At 43.8% G+C, this 22998-nt stretch overlaps 3 protein-coding genes across 3 annotated transcripts; 1 reads left to right on the plus strand and 2 right to left on the minus strand.

Annotated features, from left to right (window-relative positions):
• The first annotated feature begins 1846 nt into the window (after positions 1 to 1846).
• Positions 1847 to 12351, plus strand: rad9b (RAD9 checkpoint clamp component B). Its single transcript, XM_056419645.1, has 10 exons — positions 1847 to 2062; positions 2366 to 2503; positions 2691 to 2805; positions 3069 to 3168; positions 3596 to 3702; positions 3856 to 3962; positions 4849 to 4913; positions 5166 to 5288; positions 10544 to 10766; positions 11836 to 12351. The coding sequence occupies exons 1-10, from the start codon at positions 1973 to 1975 to the stop codon at positions 11959 to 11961; spliced, it is 1194 nt and encodes a 397-aa protein (XP_056275620.1). The 5' UTR covers positions 1847 to 1972; the 3' UTR covers positions 11962 to 12351.
• Positions 12325 to 18741, minus strand: pptc7a (protein phosphatase targeting COQ7 a). The gene is made up of 6 exons (XM_056419646.1): positions 18227 to 18741; positions 16902 to 17081; positions 15384 to 15582; positions 14239 to 14362; positions 14023 to 14152; positions 12325 to 13866 (listed from the first exon to the last, which is right to left on the minus strand). Exons 1-6 carry the CDS (start codon positions 18426 to 18428, stop codon positions 13808 to 13810), a joined length of 894 nt encoding a protein of 297 aa, XP_056275621.1. The 5' UTR covers positions 18429 to 18741; the 3' UTR covers positions 12325 to 13807.
• A 468-nt stretch (positions 18742 to 19209) lies between these two features.
• Positions 19210 to 22900, minus strand: ppp1cc (protein phosphatase 1, catalytic subunit, gamma isozyme). The gene is made up of 7 exons (XM_056417990.1): positions 22580 to 22900; positions 22048 to 22179; positions 21675 to 21905; positions 21270 to 21374; positions 20789 to 21012; positions 20258 to 20392; positions 19210 to 19878 (listed from the first exon to the last, which is right to left on the minus strand). The coding sequence occupies exons 1-7, from the start codon at positions 22632 to 22634 to the stop codon at positions 19789 to 19791; spliced, it is 972 nt and encodes a 323-aa protein (XP_056273965.1). The 5' UTR covers positions 22635 to 22900; the 3' UTR covers positions 19210 to 19788.
• Positions 22901 to 22998: the final 98 nt, after the last annotated feature.

The following is a 22998-nucleotide window of genomic DNA, read 5'->3' on the forward strand; positions in this document are numbered from 1 at the left end:
CGCGGGTTGAATTTTTTGTCCGCTGGTTCGGTCCTCGCTCATCTGCGCCGGCCGGGGGCGTCTCGCCGACGTCGTGTCTCGCCGGCATCGCGTCTCGCCGGCATCGCGTCTCGCCGGCGTCCCCGGCCGGCGTCTCGCTGCCCCCCCCCCCCCCATATGTATATATATATATATATACTGTATTTAATTCCTTTTTTATTCATTTCATTTGTTTTATATTATTTCTTTTTTTCATTTTAGAATTAAGCCATTCTGTGAATCGGCCAAACCTCCCTTCCCAGGGGAGGGGTTTGAGCAGGGATGGATTAACCAACGGGCCTACCGGGCCCAGGCCCAGGGGCCCATGAGCTCAGGGGGCCCCTGGGCCTGAGCCTCCGCGCGTGACGTCGCTGTGATTAACATTGTATTGATATGAATATGATGATATGACACGATGCGCCGTATGCCGGTATATGCTAGGCTTAAGTCATTCATGTCAGTAACAAGGCCCCAATAGTCCTACTGAGGGATGGATTACCGAACGAGCCTACCGGCACCAGGGGCCCGTGAGCTCAGGGGGCCCCTGGGCCTGAGCCTCCTCGCGTGACGTCGCTGTTATTAACATTGTATTGATATGAATATGATGATATGACACGATGCGCCGTAGCCGGTATATGCTGGGCTTAAGTCATTCATGTCAGTAACAGGGCCCCAATAGTCCTACTGAGGGATGGATTACCGAACGAGCCTACCGGCACCAGGGGCCCATGAGCTCAGGGGGCCCCTAATCCAGAGCCTCTGCGTGAAGTAGCTGTTATTAACTTTGTATTGATATGATGATATGACACGATGCGCCATAGCCGGTATATGCTAGGCTTAAGTCATTCATGTCATGGTCATATAATTCGCGTTATGTTGTCTGCTCAGCTCCGGTATCGGTGTTCCATACGGACTGTTTTGTTAGCGATGTAAAAAAAACACAATTATATTTAAAAAAATTTTTTTGATTTTTTGTTTGTTTTGCGGGTGGGGGGGGGGGGCCCTTGACACGTCCAGGCCCAGGGGCCCGTGGTTTCTTAATCCGTCCATGCCCCCACCGCATATAGAGCTATGTTTTCATATATATAAGTTGTTTAGTTAGTTGAATCTCTATTTGTTGTTCATCGAGTGCACTTGTATTCTAAATCATACTATTAACACATAATAATAAATATTGCATGCGATATTCTGTTGCCTCCGAGTTCTGACTTTAAATGCTTTTCTAATGGTCTTTCTTTTATTTATCAAATATTTTTTTAAAGACTGGATTTGTATTATTTTGCACCTGACAATATAAAATGATGAATATTTGTATGGCTATTTGATTAACTGTTTTACTGTGAATCCTAAACATCTGTACAGGTATTTTAGCTACTCCTGTGAAATAAAGCAATAAACAAACCTAGTAACTTTAAGCATCTTGATGACATTTCCCCTTCTAATTGTGTCAAATAATAAAATCTTAATGTATGCACCGTCAATGAAGATGTAATCGTTTCATATGGACATCTTGAAGCCAATTTAGCCCTGAACTGGTGCTCGCTGTATTTTAGCTTCTCTAATTAGCATACGTCATGTTCGCATTGACTGCGCGCGCAGAGTCTCGTGACGATCTTTTGAACTAACGGTGAACGTGACATCAGCGAAAATGAACTGCGTCATCGAAGGAAGTGGTGTTAAAGGTAACTGTAAGTTAGTAACTAGTGAACAAGGCTAGTGATTTATTTAGTGTGTGTTAAATAATTAAAACAATGTTGTAAATTGAAGAAAGTCACGCGAGGTCTGTGAAACAGTTTGTTATGACGAAAGACTAAGCTAGCGTTGTTAATGTAGCGTTAGCTTAATTTAGCTATCTTATAATTTAGCGTTAGCTAATTTAGCCACTTTTTCCGGGACTGAGGCAGCTGACCGTTCGTAATATGTAACTTTATATTGGTAATCCTAAACTCTGTTGATGCTTTGTTGTGTTGCAGCATTTGGAAAGGCTGTTCATGCCCTGTCCCGGATTGGAGATGAGCTGTGGTTGGATCCCACAGTGAAAGGGGTGAGCACCAAATAACACCGGAAGGGAAACTATGTCTAGTTGACCTTATAGTAATATCAATCTCATATTATTGACCTACCAACAGAGTAGAAAGGAATACGTACACTCTAGTGCTCTCCCCCCTCGCCTTATTTTGAAATTAAATTAATGTAATTTTACAGGAGGCCTCTATATTGGTCTCCAAGAATTGTGGTTCCTTTCTCCCCACAGGCAATGTGACCATATTCACCTAATATCATCATCGTCCTCTCTCTCTCTCTCTCTCTCTCTCTCTCTCTCTCTGTGTGTGTGTGTGTTTTTAAGCTGGCTCTGAGATCAGTGAATTCTGCTCATTCTGCGTACGCCTGCTTCCTCTTCTCACCGCTGTTCTTCCAGCACTACAGCCTGGGATCAGTATCAGAGCTGGGCCATGAGACAATTAATTGCAAACTGCTCATGAAGGTAAATCAGTCATGTTGATTGTGGAGAGCTCACACAGCTCAGTGCACAGGACACATTTTCAGGATATATAATATATTAGGGGAAGTCTAAGATGGCATAATAATGTCTCCCTTTAAAACTCTGTTGTTGTAAAATGTTAAAATTGAAGTGACCATCTTGTCTAAAACATGTCTTTTTTGTTTTTAAGTCAGTGCTACCTCTTTTCCGGTGTTTGACTTCCATTGAGCGTAATGTGGAGCGATGTCAGATATCAATCACCGCTCCCAATGACCAAGTGATGATCCAGTTTTTCTGCAAGCATGGTAGTAAACATTGCATTTTGTACTATAAGCTAGCTGCAGGGAAAGGAAAGATTCAGGATTTGCAGAGACCCATCATATTTAATTGTAACAGCATTACCTATTTTAATAGACCACTATAAAACACATGTTCTTTATTTGGTCAGTTTTCTTTTACCGTGTTAATAATTACCTCAATCAACGTTTTGCTGCAGACTCTGCATTGCATATTACCAGCACTTGGTGGCAGTGTGCTCCAAATATATTTTCTTCTGCTTTTGTGTTAGGCATCACTAAGACCCACAACCTATGTTTCCAGGAGAGTGAAGCTCTGCAGGCAGTGTTTGCCTCACACCTCTCTTCCAATGTGCTGAAAGCTCCTGCCAGGTTAGCAGCTCAGTATTCTGTTATCAACGTCAATGACATCTATGGCATCCAACAAATACAACTTCAGGAGTGCTTTATAATTTGAATGCAAGCAAAATCTTCTCTTATCGTGATGAATATATATTCATTTTTGTTTCATGACAAGTGGACTTACTGTAAAATGAATTAGGTATACAGCAGCTGCAATCTGGATCCAGCAGTCCAGTCTATTTTAATTGGAAACATGTAACATTGCTTTTTTACTCTTAGCTGGTTCTGGCCCAACACACACAGTTAAGTGCAATTCAGTTTAGTCAACCAGATTGATAAGGACATAATCATAAATGCCCACATATCCATTAGTAGCACAATGTTGACATAAGGCTCTCTGCTCAATGCTCAGGTTGATTCTGTGTAAGTTGGCATTTGTTTTGCTCTACCTCTGCAGGCTCCTTAGTGATATGGTGATGCATTTCCCAGTGTCCCAGGAGGAAATCACTCTGTCCATAACTCCTCTGAGAGTCAGCCTGAGAAATTACTATGAGGGGGGAAACGGTGAGCGAACATTACACTGTGATTTGGCCCAGGCCCACAATGTGTGTGACTGATGCCTCCAGTGACCAGTGTGCAAAAGTCTCTCTTAACTGCTGCAAACTCTTCAACAACGGTATGCAAATACTATTTGACTTGGCTGTACATCTGTCACAGATCACATGAAGAATATGTCCACTGAGATGTCCTTACACCCAGACGAGTTTGACTACTTTCAGATCGGAGAGGAGTCAGATATAACCTTCTGTCTGAAGGAGTTGAGGGTAACAAATGTATTTTTGGAGGCTTCTTTTGTCCTGTTGCATGATAATATTCTTTGTATCTTTGTGTGTGTGTGTATAAATGGCTCTAGGAGTATTTCATGTCTCAGAGGTCATGTTTCTGGTCCTGTATTTTGGATAATTTAGTGTCCTAAAAAGCCACTCTATCTGGCTATCTGCATTGTTACCATGTGAACTTTCCCCTGAATGTTGTATCTCATCTTTATAGCAAAAATAGTGTGACCTAAGTGACGCATATTATACAGCATAGAGAAAATAATTGAAGTTATGAATTGTAGAAATGATAGGCTACACATTTCTTGGGTTATTGGGAAATGTGTAACTTTTAATCCAAGGTGTTTGTATTTTAAGGGCGGGCTCAACTTATGTCGCTCTTAAACGGTTTATATTTTGAGTAACAGTGAAACATTGGATCGTGGAGAACTTTAATGTAATTTCCTGAATAGCGTGGGAAGTAATTCAAAGTGATTTGTTACAGTGTCTGAAAGAACACGCCCCAATTTAAATTGCTTTCTTCTGTACTGGCTTGAAAAACAAAGTATATGGACTCGGTTGGCCTTTGGATAAACAGTCCTTGTGTTAGTTCAGTTAAGGAGACTTGAGCTGCTTTAACACGTGGAGGCTGTGAGGCTGTGAGGCTCCTCATTAGCCAGCCTCGTGTCCTTGTTCCTGTTGATTTTGTAAAATCGGGTTTGGATGGATTAAAGGCCGGTCAGGCAAGTTTTAGTCGGCCTCAATTTACTCAAGCATTTATAGTTTTCTTTACCCTGATCATTGTACATATGCTGTAATGCTATTCTCAAAATGTTTAGCTATTAAAATGTCCCAGTCATGACGAGTATCTCATATTCCTTTTTTCTTTTTTTAGGGTTTACTGTCCTTCGCAGAGTCACATTGCCTTCCAGTGTCTGTCCACTTTGGTGCTGCAGGAAAGTAAGTCTGTCTATCGTGATCAGTTCCAGTTGCATTTGCATCTCAAGTTGCAAGGACCAACGTCAGTCCATGTGGTGATGCAACACAGACGCTCCATCGTAACACCAGATACTCTCAAAATGCTGTGAACTATTTCACAAGTGGCTTTTGAGCCATTTTACCGAGTGACTAGTTATGCTGGAGTTTTCTTGTTAAACAGTTAATATACTGGTGATTAAGTGGTTGGATTTATGTCGCTGATGTTGTTTGCAGGCCTGTGTGCTTCTCGGTGGAGGACATGGTCCTGGAGGCAACTGTGGTGCTGGCTACTCTGGTCGACTCTGAAAGCAGGGGCCCCTCTCAGCCTACGGAGACGCTGGCCCCTACTCCACCCAGGTAACAAACACTTTGCTGCCAACCCTGTCTGCAATCATTTGAATCAGCAGAGATGTCATTTTATTTTGACTCGGGAGCGTCACAACTGAAGTTGTTGTCGGCCCGGTTTCTCAGAACAACTGCGACTGTGTGTTCGAGAATATGATTTGATCTTCCCACAGGGCGCTACAGGAGCTTCTCTCCTGGCACCTAGTCAAGGCACGTTGCCCTCATTGGCTGAGTTTAGCTTCCTGAGAGGGCGTATCGCATTACAGCAGACAGCCTTGTGTCTGCAACACAGATAAATAGGGCAAGTGCAGAACATGTGGGGTTCTGTTAGCAGCCTGTCAGTGGGACAGTCGGTGATCCTCTCATCTCCACTACGCCAGCCTGCGTGGATGTTCTGCCAGTGCTCTGCTGACCCTCTCTGTTGGACTGAGTGCATCCTGTCTGACTGTCCAACATCTGGGTCACTTGTTGCTTGGTTCGCGAGTGTGCACTGTTGGCAGTCTGCAGAGACACCGCTAACCTAATGAGCAAGCAGCTCTGCAGTGCTCAGGCACGACAACCTGCACTCCTCATCCTCTATCTTTTGTTTTGCCATGAATCACTCGGGCTACATTATTAAAAATTGTATGTGTGGCAGGCTCATAAGGAAACTTTCATTCCTGCTGCCTCAGGCCTTTTGAAGTAGAACTAAATAGCCTGAGGTTGTCTGGAGACTTTTATTAACCCAGCTCGCTCTCGTCGACCTGCAGTGCTCCTCTTTATACTTCTGGTTGCTTCTCTGAGGTTGATGACACTTACCGTGGTTACATGCACACAGTTTATTTACAGGGCTTAGAGACACTTTCAGTTTCAGCAGATAGACACACTGTCTTTCTCAAGGTAAATACACACAATGTTCTCCAACACTTATACTCCTTACGTTGATAATAATGGTACATACCTGCAAACTTGTCACCTTTCGGTGAAATTCACCGTTTTGAAATAAAAATAGGTCATCCAAGTGAATCGTGTAGATCCGAAGAGTTTTTGTTTTGGGGTAGGGGGGGGGGGTTCAACTGGCCGGCCGGCGTTTATGAGATTGGAGTGGGACACGGAGAAAATGTGATGTGGTGATCTTCGCAATAAAACATCTTTGATGGGAAGCGTCGCGTCTCGGCCAATCAGCGTTCAGATGTCTTCAGCTTTTAGGGGGTTTAGGTTAGTTTGAATGTCACCCCGCTACATCTGCTGCTGTCACGCTGCACGGTGGATCGATACTAACAAAGTACCCGTATGTTAAACACAATGTGATTTAGCATATTTTTTGTATCAATACTTCATGAAAAGAGCGATCAGAGCGCACGCACGCATGCTCCGTGTCAAGCTGTCTGCACGCAATGCGCTGCGCAGCGCTCACAGCGTGTGGCATCAAGTGGCGGAGCTTTTGAGACTCAAAGTCTTCAGCTTTTTAAAAAAAAAGAAGAAAAAGATGATTCCAGAAGTGAAATGTTTCAGTTCTTTGTCTCCAAGGCAGACAGTCAGTAAAGTTATGTAACTCTACAGCTGCTCATCCTGATGAACTCTGTATCATCTGGTCAGATACAGACTAAAGGCCTCATAGTGTATAATCAATGCTATGATGGAACCATGTAGTTTCATTAATATCTGGCTGTATTAATACTAATAATACTGCCATTTGTTAAGTGTTGAAAAAGTTGGTAAAAAGTGAACCATACAGATGTTTTATTTATTACTATTATAGATAAATATACCAGTATCGTATTTATGGTATCATATTGTTTTTATGGTATTGTATCGAATTCTGGTATCATGATATTTATGGCAGGTATCGTATAGAAGTTATAATGTTAGTGACATCCAGGTAGAGGCAGAACAGACTCAGGAACAGAGTCATGGCTCAGCAGAGCTCACGAGTCCTTGTTGTTCAGGCCAAAGAAAGGGAAGTTGGTTTATGAATGACTTTAACCATATGATATATAATGACAACGCATATTTTTTATTACTATCATTATATCATTAATAATATTTTTACTTTATACATTTTGTTGTAAAACTACCAAAGTTCAGCTAAAAATATTATTAGATTAATCAATTAGTTGCTTAAGAGAAGAAAAAAAAGGTTGATAATAATTTCACTTTAAATAATTAAAAAAACATTTTATGGTTCCAGCTTCTTACATTTGAAGATGTGCTACTTTTCCATTTTTCCTAATTTGAATGAATTTGTAATATTGTTATACTTGTGTTCGCCAGTAGGGGGCAGTAGCTGGTTTTGCCATGACTGGTGCCGTAATTCTTGTCTTAAACGAACAAGTTAGACCAGCGTAACACAGACAGTGACGCAGCTGTTGATGCGAGTCTCTTGGTGTTTACAGGTGAGAAACGTACATAAGCACCACATATACACTACCGTTCAAAAGTTTGGGATCACCCAGACAATTTCGTGTTTTCCATGAAAACTCACACTTTTATTTATCAAATGAGTTGCAAAATGTATAGAAAATATAGTCAAGACATTGACGAGGTTAGAAATAATGATTTGTATTTGAAGTATTAATTTTTTTCTTCAAACTTTGCTTTCGTCAAAGAATGCTCCTTTTGCAGCAATTACAGCATTGCAGACCTTTGGCATTCTAGCTGTTAATTTGTTGAGGTAATCTGTTGAAATTTCACCCCACGCTTCCTGAAGCACCTCCACAAGTTGGATTGGCTTGATGGGCACTTCTTGCGGACCATACGGTCAAGCTGCTCCCACAACAGCTCAATGGGGTTGAGATCTGGTGACTGTGCTGGCCACTCCATTACAGACAGCATACCAGCTGCCTGCTTCTTCCCTCAATAGTTCTTGCACAATGTGGAGGTGTGCTTTGGGTCATTGTCCTGTTGGAGGAGGAAATTGGCTCCAATCAAGCGCTTTCCACAGGGTATGGCGTTGCAAAATGGAGTGATAGCCTTCCTTATTTAAAATCCCTTTTACCTGGTACAAATCTCCCACTTTACCAGCACCAAAGCAGCCCCAGACCATCACATGACCTCCACCATGCTTGACAGATGGTGTCAGGCACTCTTCCAGCATCTTTTCACCTGTTCTGCGTTTCACAAATGTTCTTCTGTGTGATCCAAACACCTCAAACTTGGATTCATCTGTCCATAACACCTTTTTCCAATCTTCCTCTGTCCAATGCCTGTGTTCTTTTGCCCATACCAATCTTTTCTTTTTATTGGCCAGTCTCAGATATGGCTTTTCTTTGCCACTCTGCCTAGAAGGCCAGCATCCCGGAGTCGCCTCTTCACTGTCGACGTTGACACTGGCGTTTTGCGGGTACCATTTAAAGAAGCTGCCAGTTGAGGACCTGTGAGGCGTCTATTTCTCAAACTAGAGACTCTAATGTACTTGTCTTCTTGCTGAGTTGTGCACCGGGGCCTCCCACTTCTCTTTCTGCTCTGGTTAGAGCCCGTTTGTGCTGTTCTCTGAAGGGAGTAGGACACACCGCTGTAGGAAATTTTCAGTTTCTTTTCAATTTCTCGCATGGAATAGCCTTCATTTCTAAGAACAAGAATAGACTGGCGAGTTTCACATGAAAGTTCTTTTTTTCTGGCCATTTTGAGAGTCTTATCGAACCCACAAATGTGATGCTCCAGATAATCAACTAGCTCAAAGGAAGGCCAGTTTTATAGCTTCTCTCATCAGCAAAACAGTTTTCAGCTGTGCTAACATAATTGCACAAGGGTTTTCAAGGGTTTTCTAATCATCCATTAGTCTTCTAAGGCGATTAGCAAACACAATGTACCATTAGAACACTGGAGTGATCGTTGCTGGAAATGGGCCTCTATACACCTATGGAGATATTTCATTAGAAACCAGACGTTTCCACCTAGAATAGTCATTTACCACATTAACAATGTAGAGAGTGTATTTCTGATTAATTTAATGTTATCTTTATTGAAAAAAACAATGCTTTTCTTTGAAAAATAAGGACATTTCTAAGTGATCTCAAACTATTGAACGGTAGTGTATATTAATGTTATGTTCGCTCGCTTTTATATTTTGACAGTTATTAACTGTGTAGAAGTTAAAGTGAAGACAGTTAATTAAGGCTAGTGCCGTTTAGCTAGCGGATGCTAATCGCGCGCTAGCGTTTTAGCACCATTGTACAATGTCTGCTGGCCTGATAATTACATTGTTCCATGAAAGATTGGATAGTTACATGTTGTGTCCCGTGACAGATATAAACAGTAGTATGCACACATATAAGTACATATATACATACACAACATGTACATGCATATAAAGTTTAAACAGGTTTCCGGGTGGAAGTCACTTCTTGTCAGTGCCTTGATCTCCGTGGCCTTGTCCGTCACCATGGAAACGTTGTCACATGACATTTCCTTTTGTTCTGTGCTGTGACGTCACAGCACCGAACCAGAGTCTACATATAGAAGTGATTTGCAGCAGGAATTCAGTGTGTGAATCTCACAGAAACCCCCCCACCCCTTCTCCATTCAGCCACTTCCCGGGGTGGGGGCCTCTGATGAGATATCACAGACAGGGTGGGTGGGAAGGTTTATTATATATTATTGGTTATTGGATAAAAGAGGAACAAAAGGAATTAATTCCCAAAATAATTTAGAAATTAAAGAAATTTAAAAAGTGTTCAAGTGCACAAAATGCAGGAAGTTACTTGATTTGTAGAATAGTGTAACGTGGGACTTGTTAACCTGTGTGATTGTCGCTCAAGTCGGCCGTAGAGATTTCTCTGAATGGGCCTCGCTCCTATTCACACCTGGGCCCATGCAAAATACATATTACTGAATATTTCAAGGTGTGGCGGCCATATATATATATATATATATATATATACACATCTATTATATTCTTATTTGAAGGGTTTGTGGGCAATGACTTAGTCAGAGCAGAGGACCCCCACCCCGTTGTCACCCTTTTCACCCCTGAGTTTGCAGGTATGATGGTAGGTTCATACGCCTCAATTTAACTTGTTTTTAAAGAATATTTTAATATCTTGGTTACTGAATATGTCGTTAAGCACCACCTCCACCTGGTAATTCACACGAGTCCAGTTTCACTGAGACGTGCTGTGACTTCCCTGTCTGGTCTGCACAGGGACACAATTGTTCCGTTGCTGCTATCAGACATGGCGCCGCGCACCACAATTACAACAGCGTCACGACTATTTCTTGCGTCGGAATGAAAAGGAGAGAAAAGAGGCGTGCCACCGAGATCAGTGTGTTGTGTGTGTTTTCCTCAGGTGTGCCGATGCTGCTGTTCTACCTGTGGGTTCGTGTGAGGCAGACAGCAGAAAGCCTCAGGATGTTCCTGCTGCGATGGAGCTGGTAGAATCCAGCCAGGGGAGCCCTATAATCAACCCACCGGCTCGGATGCTGCTTCTGCCTCAGATCGGCGACTCCAACCGGCCGGGTGGAGCCGACGAGGCCTGTGACAGCGCCACCACGACGCCTGCTTCCTCCACGGTAACCAGAGCGTCCTGTTGGTGGTTCATTTCATTTGTTTTACTGGTGCTGGACTGCTTGTTCTCTGAGGCTGGCAGGATGGGTGTCATTGTAAGGTCCCAAAGGGCTTCAAGTGTTTTACTTTGACGTCTATTGGAAGTATGCCCAGAGTGCCATATTGCCTCAGCACAGGAGGCGTAATGAAATGGGACTAGCAAGGTGACACTGGATATGAGGGATGCACAGGTCTGTTGCTCTGATGAATCAAACCTTTTTGTTGGAATCAGACAAAACCCAAACCTTTGTTCTTCCTGGATGGCGGCTGTTTTGTGGCCCCCTCAAGAGGTTAATATCATCTTTTTTGACCAGTTTCCAGAGATCTGATACAGCACTTGTTTTGTTTTGTTTTATTGCATTCAGAGCATTTATATTAAAAAATGTTTTGCTTTAGCACACACATTCAGAAATTAAATGTTATTGCCTCTAGACGCACTGAAAGGTTGTATTAAAAAGACTACATCAAGCATGGGAACCTGGACTCAAGTCGCACACAGTGACTTGACTTGGACTCTGAATGATTTGTGAGCGTCTTAGGATTTGAGAGTTTGTTACAATAGAAAATTAGATTAATTATTTGTAGACCCAGTGTAATAATTAGTGCTGTAAAAAATAACGCGTTAACTCAGTTAATTAAATTACAGGTTTAACTAGTTTTGTTTTTTTTACGCATTTAACGCATGCGCAGAATGAGCTTCCAATCCGTCTGTTGTTGGTCGTCTCTAACCAGCAGCATGTCATTCTGTCTCTACGTGTCGCGTTAACACGACTCCGATCTCCGTCTCGCGCGCCGCAGAGCTCGGATGCCGGCGTGTGCGCGCACATCGGGACGAAAAAAAGTCCCTTTTTATTGCATTGCAATAGCCTGTTTACAGGGATCATACACCAAACTAGTCAAGGCTGATACTGAATGCTAATAAGTGGTATCATACAGAAACCTACATTCTCTGCTTGGTCATAGCCAAGAACAACCATAAGACTCATGAAGAACTCACTTGTACACTAACATGTTGCTCTCTCTATTTTCTTTCAGATCTGCTCCCTCCTGTTCAGGGCCTTGTCGTCTGAGGACAATGACGGTCGTGCTCCCAGACTGCCTGTTCTTGCATTTCACAGTGACGAAGAGGAGGAAGACTACACGAGAAGCCCAACACGCTGAGAACAGCTGTTACACACAACTCCATTTCTCACCTCAAGTGTTTGTGATAATTGTTCAGGTAGGACAGTGTTCGGTTTTCCCAAAATGTCCAGTTGGAAACCCAGGAGAATGTTTTTATAAGTATTTATTCAAATGATTCATAAATGTATTTATTTTGGCAATTTCGGTGTATGAAATATGTTTGTCCTGAAAAGCTTGATGGGCAGAAAAAATTGGTCCGTGTGCTGTTGACGAACATCTGAGGAATGTGTGTGTGTGAGTTTTAAACTATCTGCAGCGTATAGTTTAAAACTCAAATGTGGCCGATAGTCTCGTTCTAAAACCAACTGCAAGTTTGTGCACATGTCAAGGCCAACGACCGGATAATAAATACTATACTCTTTATTTAAATATTGTACAGACATGACATTTTCTTTACAGAGCTTTTAGATCGTCAGTACACCCACAAATATATACAGACACTCTTGGTTGTAACAAAGAGTTTGAAAGAAGAAGAGAGATGACGGGGGAAAGTGTCGGGACGTCCCGTCTGACGGGGAGAGTTGCGTTGTAATAATACGGCAGCGTAGATCGTCCTCAGTGCGGTAACTGAACTCATCTGGACCGTTAGATCGTGCAGCTGGTCTGACGTGGAGGATTTTCTAAGCGTGCAATGGCTTCATCACTATTTCTAAATTACTGAGTGCAGAGGAGCCGATTCAGGAGAAGAAATGTAAGTGTTAAGACAGCAAGGCATGCTGGGAAGCCGTTTCGACTCTTATGGCTACCTCACGTTTTTTAGGATTTGCGCTCAACACCTGGCAGTTTGGGGTTCAAGGAATGATGGATGTTTACGAGCATCAACGCCACCTGATACAAGGCACACCGTTAGAACATTACACAACATATGTCATATTAAAGTCGTTGCAGATGCAGAGTGCAAATCTGTGGCGATGTAATAAAAACATAATGACCACGTATCACATGAGACCTGCAGTGACATCTAATGTGCCGTCGGAGCGCTACAGCAGGAGGGGAAGAAGAAAAGGAAACAGTCCAAAAAATTCAACAATCCCACTGAACAAAGAAATTACAAAAATACATTTGGTCACCTGACCGACTTCCACCGTGTTGATCTTTTCCAGAATGCGTCATAAGATTTGTGCGTTTGAGGCTGCGACAGCAACCGTGGAAATGGAGAAATCTTTCGCCTTCACTTCCATTTCAGATGCTGGTAACCAACATTCATCACACATTCAAGGACGCATCACGTGTAATCACAATCAAGACATCAGCTGTGAGATTTAAAGGGAGGGCATGAGTGACTATATATATATATATATAGAGAGAGAGATAGATATATATATCTGGTGAGGATTTTCAAAAATGAAATCCTTCTAACAGACATGTGACAAAGACCTGAATTGGTATGGAAAATGCAGCTGCTGATCTTCGTGAAATCGTAATGGTCACCCTGCCAAGAAACTAATTCATGTGGCATACACTACATTTGTTTTGCAAATATTTCTCTAAACATCCCGGAACGGCAGCGTGGTCTTTTCCTTTGCCGGAGGTTTTCCCATGGTCCGCTGTATCGTGGAGGAACATTTGCTTGCACAAGGCGACCCATGTCGAGCCCGAGTGCTCCTCCCTCGGCGCCACTGAGGGACTGCAGCTTTCCCTTTCCAGCTGCCCAGCGTGTTGACACTAACAGTCTCACACATCCCGTCTCAACCGCCTTCCTCCCAGCCCAACTGGGTGATTGTCAGTGGGGGGATGCATGGGGGAAACATCCGACATCACTCCTTTATCCTGGCCAGCAGGCATCAAAGCAGATGCCCCCCCGATGCACAACGCCACGCCACCTTTAGTCGGTGTATTCCGCCACTATAGACAGCAGCACTGTGATGTCATCTGGCTTTCCTCCTGCACAGAAAAGAACAGCATCCTGTCAGGATGGAGCTACGCGACAATATTGCTTTTAACATTTCACCCGAGGAAATCTCCATGTCTCGTCCTCCTTCCGCCCATTTAATACAGCTTCGGACTCCAGGTTGTTTCCGAGTAGAAGGAGACGCTCACCTCTGACATTCAGTCCGTTGTAACAGGCAAACTGTGCAAAAGGCGACATGTAGTTGGGGTCGTACGCCAGGACGTGGGCCTGCTCTGCGATGCTGCGGGCCGTCTGCTGGACGCTCTCATAGTTTGAGTTCTGTGGAGCAGGAACAAAGCAGACATGAAGTTCGGAGTCCACGTCCGATTCCACATCAAGCCCGTTCGGGCCGCGGCGTGACTCACCTTGAGTTTCTTCAGCTCCTGAAGGATCATGTAGTCGGGCATGTTGTCGAAGAGCCCGTCTGAGGCGGTGAGGATGATGTCGCCCAGCTGGACATCGAAGGAGGAGCTGTCTGCGGCGTCGGGGCTGTTGAGTCAGGCGGAGAAAAACTGAATTCAATAATCTTCGTCATTTAGGTGATGCAGGATTTAAAATGTGTTTTGTCTGACAGTGAAAACTAAAACCGTAATAATAGCATCAGCAAGTTTGAGCCGCATTAATTAATCAGATTTAAGCTTCTTTTCTGTCCCTACTACACCCCCGTCTGGCAGAAGAACACCACAGTCTCCTTTGTCACGTCAATGAACTACAAATCTAATTCACCTTTTCTCCTGTATTCTGCTGTCAAAGGAATGTTGTTAGAGCTCTTCAGTTTTGACCCTTGACCTCTTTTCAATTGCCTGAGATGTTAGTGATCTAGGATTGGAAGCTTGCTGTTGCGGTGTGAATCAATCAGAGTAAATCCTTCAACTAAACGCTTAAAAAAAGGACATTTTATGAAGTGCCATTTCAAGAACCACATTAAAATGCACAACACGTAAAAAGTTGTTCATAAGAAGTAAAATAAAACACTAATTGAAAAGCATTTCAAGTTAATTTCCCCTCAATTCTTTCAAGAAATGCTTTTTAAGAGGCTTAATCTAATCCGCCTGAGTTCAAGACGGAGAGAGTGAGAAGGAGGCGGAGCCTGTGGGTGCTGAATTGGCTGTGGGCTCCTCAGAGTCCATCAGCCCACACAGACTTTGACCCGGGTAAGAGGGGACAGCTCGGCAAACATCCAGCGCTCGCCCTGCACTCTGCTGACGTGCGCTGTGCCGCCGGCCGGGCACACAGCGGCACGTGGCCCCGGACACGCCGCGGCGCTACAGCTCAACACGGGACAAACGCTGCATTCACAGAACATGTGCGGGACACGAGCCCAACAAGCCGAGAGCCTTTGGTGACGTCGGGACTGTTATCGGGATCTGTGCGGCTGAACGGAGCACGCTGGTCCTCTGCTCTCCTTAGAGCGCTCCATTAGCGATCAAGTTCAAACGCACCACGGCAGAGGTGTGTGTGTGTGTGTGTGTGTGTGTGTGTGTGTGTCGCTGCCCGTCGAGCGGCCCACCTGTCACTGAGGACGGCCCCCTCGGCCCCCGGCGGAGCGATGGACAGCTGGAAGGGCGTGTTGAAGTAGTGCTGCTGCTCGTCGGAGCGGTGGACCACCTCCCCTCCGCGGACCACCAGGAAGCCAGAGTCTCCCAAGTTGGCCGTGTGCAGCCGGTGGCTCTGCCGGTCCAGAACCACGATGCAGGCCGTGCTGCTGCCTGCAGACGGACACGGACACGTTTCCCTTCAATTTAAATGCAAATGTGAAGCAAAGATTTGACTCACCCTGGGTCGAGGTAAATGTAACTACGTCACAGACCATTCACAACAAAGCCAAATAGTATGGCGTGGATATTTTGAAGTTGCTGGAACATTTGTTGGAACATATATAACAATACCTGGATGAAAACAAAGCTGCAGCCTCACCCTGATAACAACTCTTCCTCCTGACTTTTCTGCAACTAACTTCCTCTCCTTATATGGAAAGCTACTCATCTGAAGCCTGTTTTGGGAGACTGATTAATGAGATTAGCTTGAATACACAAACTTGATGCAACACAACCAGCGTAGAGTTTTTTTTTTTTTTTAAGTGTTTAGACTTCCACCAACTGGGAGATGGCGAAGGGGAAACATGAGCCCGGCGGAGCAGGCGGACAGCCACACCCTGCTGGTGATTCATCCGGCACATTGAAATATGCCCAAAAGACTCAACCTTCAGAACCCCTCACACACGGTGACTCACACACACACACACACACACACACACACACACACACACACACACACACACACACACACACACACACACACACACACACACACACACACACACACACACACACACACACACACACACACACACACACACACACACACACACACACGTGATGAAGGGGTGGAAAAGTACTGCCGCTCAGAGACGGCACGCTCCTCCCCGGCGCCTCACGCCTGTGCACGCTTTGTTGTCGGGAAGCGGCGCGGCGGAGGACCAGGCTTGTGGCAGTGAACTGCACGGGGCAGGTCAGGACTTGGGGACATTCCCTGGACCTCTTAATGGGATCTGGCTGTTCTGACTCATGGGGAAAAAATCTCCATCCAACCTCAACAGGCGGAGACAAACAACCTCATCCTGAACAGGCTCCTCCCATCCAAGCCACAAGGGGAAAATGCCCCGTTTCATTGGCAAGCAGTTTGCCTTTACACTAAACCGGCTTTTAAAAACATCTTCGACACTAAGGGTTAAGAATATGAGGAGAACGGGGCAGTCGTCTTGTACTCATCGAACTAGAGATGATAATCACAATAATTCTACTGCAATTAATATGTCAAACTAATTTTAAATCCAGACTTCCTGCTATAATGACCTGAGCACAATGCACTGATTATTAACAGGAACACTCATTCACATAAAACACAAAAGTACTCTATAATGCATTAGTAGGGTAAAGTGTGTATCAACACATGGGGGGGGGGGGGGGGCACGACTCCCTCCATTAACACCAGGATCCAGCACCTCCAGCGGCTTCACTGCACTCACCCAGCAGCGGCACTTTGTTCTGCAGCAGCTCGTAGTAGCTGGCCGTGAGGACTCCCACCGGGTTGCTGGGGACAAAGCGTCCTTCCTTCACCAGCCTCTCGCATGTCTTCATCAGGGTCCCTGAAAACTGCGATGGGTCGACTCCGTAGTCCCTCCAGCCGCCGACTCCATCTGCTACACCTGGAAAACAAACATGCTTTTTTTTTTAATGGTTGAAATCCAGAATATTCCCCTTAATATCACACTTCCATCACTAATATATATATTCCGTATAGTACATTATGCTGCTTTTAAAAAATAAGATTCACAGATGGTGTATTTTGGCTCCCGAAACATAAAATCTGGTCCCCAGACAAAAACATCCCAAATGCAAGCCGTCGTGTATCTTTCTATGGAAACACGGTCTCCTTTGTAGGAGCTCTTGTTCCCATGGGAGCGTTTGATGAGGTCAGAGCTGTTCCTCGAGAGGAAACTTTAGACTCGCTCCTCTCAGGACCATACAAGGATGGCCCTCTGCGTCTCCTCCACCACAGCAGAGAAACGGGCCTGCTCACAGCAGACCGTCCAGAACACGACCAGGCATGGCGAAAAAGATGTCCCGATAGTCAACGTGTACTTGTGTGTCTGTTTGATTGATGCAGCGCAGAGACATTCAGCGTCACAGGCTGTTCATTTAGGATCAGAGGTCTTTTGTGATGAAGAGACATTTTTTAATCAACCCAAAGAACAGGTGGGTTTTTTTTTTTTAAACGACTTTTGTTTTTTTATTTCTAACAAAATAATTAATTATCCACAGAATATGAACCCAGTGGAGATTAAAGTAGAATAAATAATATACAGAACACATTCCCATTCCGGAAAAAAGATAATATAATCCTTTATTAGTCCCGCAGTGGGGGAAATGTATAGGATGAAAGCAGAAAAGTGATAAAGTGCACACAAGAAACTGTTAGAAATAATAAATAAACAGCAATACAAAAACAGTAAGAATATACATTATATATAAAGAGTTATTTTCCACCGTGTAGTAATATTGGATATGTTGGGGTGATTGAAAGTGAGTAAGTGTTGAGCTGGTCTCCTTGGAGCTCAGCTGGTTGTGCAGCCTGACAGACACAAACTAAGTGATGGGATGTTGACAGTGGATAAGACTCGTGAAAACACCCAATTGTCTCCCTCGGTGTTCAACTTTATTATATTGTTGTGGGTTGCACGTGCAATCCGACTTTAGTGGCCTTTCGATGAAGAGCATAACCTCTGACCTCACATTCACGTCACGTGTCACACAGGTTAACGTTTCTACGTCAAACAAAGCAGGCGCTCACCCAACACATCGGCCGATCTGTGGCGGGCGATGAAGCACGCGTCGTCCCCGTAACACATCCCTTTCTTCAGGATGCCTTTGCAGAAGTCCTTGCCGAAGCCGCAGCTCGCCGTCACCAGGCTGTAGTCGCGGCCGTCTGTCTGGGAAAATCCGCCGAACACCGCTCTGGCAACCAGTCTCCCGTACGACAGCACGGACAACATCCCCCACAACGCACGCCGGCGGACACCCGGCCGAGCTAGCAGCGCTGCTAGCTTAGCGGCGACGTGAGCGAACACACAACGTTGACTCGCTAACGAGGCTGGAGAATGTGCGGCTGAGCTCGCGGGTAAACGCACGCGCGCACTCGGGCGGGACGCTCGGTTCCGGTGGTAACTGGGGAAACGACGTTCACAGAAACCGGACGTTTCTTCTGCTCCGAAAGACCGGCGAGTGCAGCTTCCCCGCGGCCATGGTGTCACTCCACTCCCGACACACGACGTAACAGGAGAGTGGACCTGCTGTGTCCTCGCGCGCTCGGCGAGCGATGTCTTGTGACTGCTCTGACGTCACACGATGTTACGCAATCTACGTTTCCTAATAAGGAAATAGCACGTTTCAGTCAACTCCCATCACGTTTAGAAATACAATTATATTTTATGTGTAGATTTAAGAAAATAATAAATATATAAAATGTTGAGATTAATTCACCTATATTGGCAAATTGAAGCATAAGAATAATGCAGCGTGATAATTCACAACTAAATTGAGAAAAATAATCTGCAAAATTAACCAATTCATTACTTTAAAAAAATAATACTGACCGTTTACTAACGCAATATTTCACACATGTTGGACGTGTCCATTTCACTTAACTAATTAGTTTGTGCACTATATTCTGTCTCCCCCTTGTGGGAACTCGGTTGTTCATGAGGTTATATTTCAGTTTGTACTGTGATAATTAATAAGCAAAAAGTTGAGGAATAAATGACATTCAGATACCAATTTCACCTTAAAATACACTCAAAGTTTATTAGAAAGATTTAGACGTTACAAGAGTGCTTACTTATTCATTTATCTTAGCACAAGACTTGTTAAAAATGTGATGATGCAGTGTAAATCAATACCTCATGATACCGACCGTAACTAAACTGTAAATATAGTTTTACATAAGTAAACAGGTGTTAGTGACTCTTCTCCGTTGGTTTTATAGCCATTAATAGCCATTACTGAAAAGAAAAAGATCACAAATTAATAATAATAAAGAAACTGGAAAAATTGTGCACAGCTTCAAACAATGCATTCCTGTGCATAAGTAGCCGTATTGTTACATTTTTCCTGATTGAACAGTCATATGTGGCAAAGACTAGCTGCAAAATGGAGTGCAAAACACCTGAGGTTTTCATGGTGACATATCAATTTACCCCTGTGAACAAAACAACAAAACATTTTGCTTTCATCGAGTAGGAGTGAACATCTTTTCAGTATTGGCAGCATGAAGGACAGATAACCAACCCTTCATATGCAGAAAACAAAAGCAGAAAAGAGGAGCGAGATTCCAGCTGTCTGTGCCCCCCCCCAGACTCATTTCTTGGCTTGCTTGGTGACCATGTTGCGAGGGGGAGTCACGGGACGGCTGCCGTTGGGCTTCTTCTTCTCAGCTGGTTTCAAAATCTACAAAAAGAGTCACATGTGATTACTCTTACAAGTGAACGAAAACTCACAGCATAATTTCAGAGTACAAGAAAAAAAATTCCATTATTTTTTCATTTCCAATTAATTAAAAAGTGATAAATAGCTGTATTCGAAGAAAAAGATAGAAAACTCATAGGTTACATTAAAAAAAAGGATGTTCTACCGGCATTCACAGATTTATTGACATTATGATTCATGTCAGTAAATCTGTTATCAGTTCTATCTGAACAGTTAGTGGCAGTTTGTATGTCGTTCATTGTTTTTCACTTAGCAGTATGTTACAGCTAATCAAATTTAAGTGCAAATCATATTGTCCTAAAATACTTAACGCACAAGCTCAATTTCCTTTGAACTGTACCTGAAAAGAGCACATGAGGGTCTCATCCACACTCATCATGGCACCAGCGTTGTCAAACTCTCCACAATAGTTAGGTGCCGAGAACAAAGTGACAAGCTGTCTCTTTGCGAAGAACTCATAGCCATCCTCAACAACCTGCAAGTGGGATAATAATAGAAAAAACATGTTTAGACACTTAAAAAACAAAAACACTAAGGAGTGTTGATATGGTCTAAAGCACAGGTTCCTGATGTTTAAAAAAAATTACAAAAAATGTAAAAAAGAATCTTTAGTTGAACTGTTTGACAACCACTCAACGTACGTCAGTGATCAGAGGTCACAAGAAGACATTGCTTTATCTTCGAGGGGTCACAGGCCAAAAACATTTGGAACAATTGTCCAGTGGTCACAATATTGTGCAAGTTCTGTGTACAGTACATGATGTACTGCAGTGATTGTGTATCAAGCGTATTCAGCATTTTCAGAGACCTGTCAATAGCCAATATACAACAATGTTACGTTCTGTTTTTAATGACAGGTTGTTGCGATTACCTGATGGGCACGGCAGATCAGATCCAGGTCATGCTTGTGCAGGAACTTGGCCACCACCTCTGAGCCAAAGGTAAACGATACGCCTCGGTCGTTCTCACCCCAGCCCAAAACGTCCTTGTCTGGATCGGACCACAGCAAATCACACAACAGACCCTGGTCGGGCACATCAGTGGGGCGCATGATGCGTCTGATTTGCTCCATGGACTGAAGGTCAGGTGACAGTCCTAAACAGAGCAGTAAAAGTACAAATAAACACACTGATACAGAGGTCAGTAAGTACCTCTTCCACGTCAGCTGACAAACTACAAAGACAACATTGCTTCAGGAAAAATGAGCGTGGCTTACATCAAAAGGTAAAATACTTTGAACATGCTGTATACAACTAAAACCAAAGTGGCTAGTGGAATTAAGGGAACGATGGACAAATATATACACACACACACACACATTCTCGACTAACATTAAAATAAATAACACCTACCTCCATGGCAACAAAAGATTTTCTCATCAACAATGGCGGCAATCGGGAGGCAGTTAAAACAATCTGTGAAGGTCTTCCAAAGTTTGATGTTGTACCTTCTTTTACCTAGAAAGTTCAGGCAAAAAAGATTTCAATATCGTAACAATAACAACACTTCTGTTGCTGCACGGTTGTGAATCTCCACCAAAGACATCAACCACTTGTCAAGATAAAAAAGAAAGAAAAAAAGAATAAAGTATTTTGAGGGCCAAAGAGCACGTAAGCCACAACGTATGGAACACGAGACAAAACAAAAAACCCAAAATTAACTCAACCATTACTCCAATATACAAGGAAACTGACATAAAATGCTTTGAACAAATGCCTACATTTGGAAAAACGTTTACTGGCCACGGAGGTACTCACACTCATCATAGAAACCATATATTCTGTTGATTGAAGCACACTCATGGTTTCCCCTCAGCATGAAGAAGTTCTCTGGGTATTTGATTTTGTAGGCCAGCAGAAGGCAGATGGTTTCCAGAGACTGCTTCCCCCTGTCCACATAGTCACCCAGAAACAGATAGTTGCTTTCTGGGGGGAAGCTCCCATACTCAAACAGCCTCAGCAGGTCGTAGTATTGCCCGTGAATATCACCTGCAAGACAAAAGGAAAATCAATGCACGTACAGCGCCAAGGTGAATTACATGTCGTCATTTGCCATTGACCCCTTGTGAAATAGAAAAAATATGCTCAACATAATATCCATCTGATAGATACGCATTTAAATAGTAGTTACCACAAATCTTGAGAGGGGCCTCCAGCTCCAGAAGAATGGGTTGACTGAGAAAAATCTCCCTGGACTTCAGGCACAATCCACGAATCTCTATTTCCTGCAGCTGCACATTCTTCCCAGGCTTTGCCCCTCTGACTGCGGCAAGAAAACACAAACAAAAAAAGCTCAGTAAAAAAACTAAACTGTTGAAAGTGTTCCGCCACCTCTATGCTCGGGTTGTGCGGGACAACACGGACGTAACGCACAGAAATGCGCAATGTTTGGCGTTTGCATGCGGAACCAAGTAACGCGAACGTTACATGTCGCCTCGTGCCCTTTCCTTAGCTACAGTGACACCCCCAAGACAGACGGACGGTAAGAATATGAGTGTAGCCTCAAAGGGTGACTAACTAACACGAGCTAATGCGGCTAGTTATTTATATACAAGCTGTTGCAAAATATCCGCTAAAGCTAGTCGCGTTTCTAGCTAGCGTTACTCTAGCGTCACATCATGCGGAAAACTGAAATAGCTAGCAGTATATTAGCCCGTCCTTACCCTCTAAAAGACGTTGGATGATACTGTCTATGTTAAGCTTGTCAACGTCAGCCATTGTAGCGGTCGGTGTTAATAAAACCGCTTCAGTCAAATATAAAGTGTTTCACACACTTGAAAGCTAGCTGGCCCGTTAGCTTCCTAACGTTAGCTTCGCTTATCTGAGGCTAAATACGTTGCCGTGACCCTGTTTCCGTTTAGCTGCTCGTTGACACGTTTGACAAACTGTTACCGCTAATCCGACATCGCACTTATACCCAAAAAAAACGTTCAAGGTTGGCTTTTGCTAAGAAATAAGGGACTAAAAAAAATAAACGTCAACCGCACTAGCTGTCGGCTAGCGATGGTGCCCCGTCTGTGTTCGTCTCTGCCGCACCTTGTGCAGCAGGGGGCTGCGCGCGCCGCCGCCGCTGCCCCCTGCT

This window comes from Pseudoliparis swirei, chromosome 7 (genome assembly GCF_029220125.1).
Source record: "Pseudoliparis swirei isolate HS2019 ecotype Mariana Trench chromosome 7, NWPU_hadal_v1, whole genome shotgun sequence".
In the NCBI taxonomy this organism is placed as follows: Eukaryota; Metazoa; Chordata; class Actinopteri; order Perciformes; family Liparidae; genus Pseudoliparis; species Pseudoliparis swirei.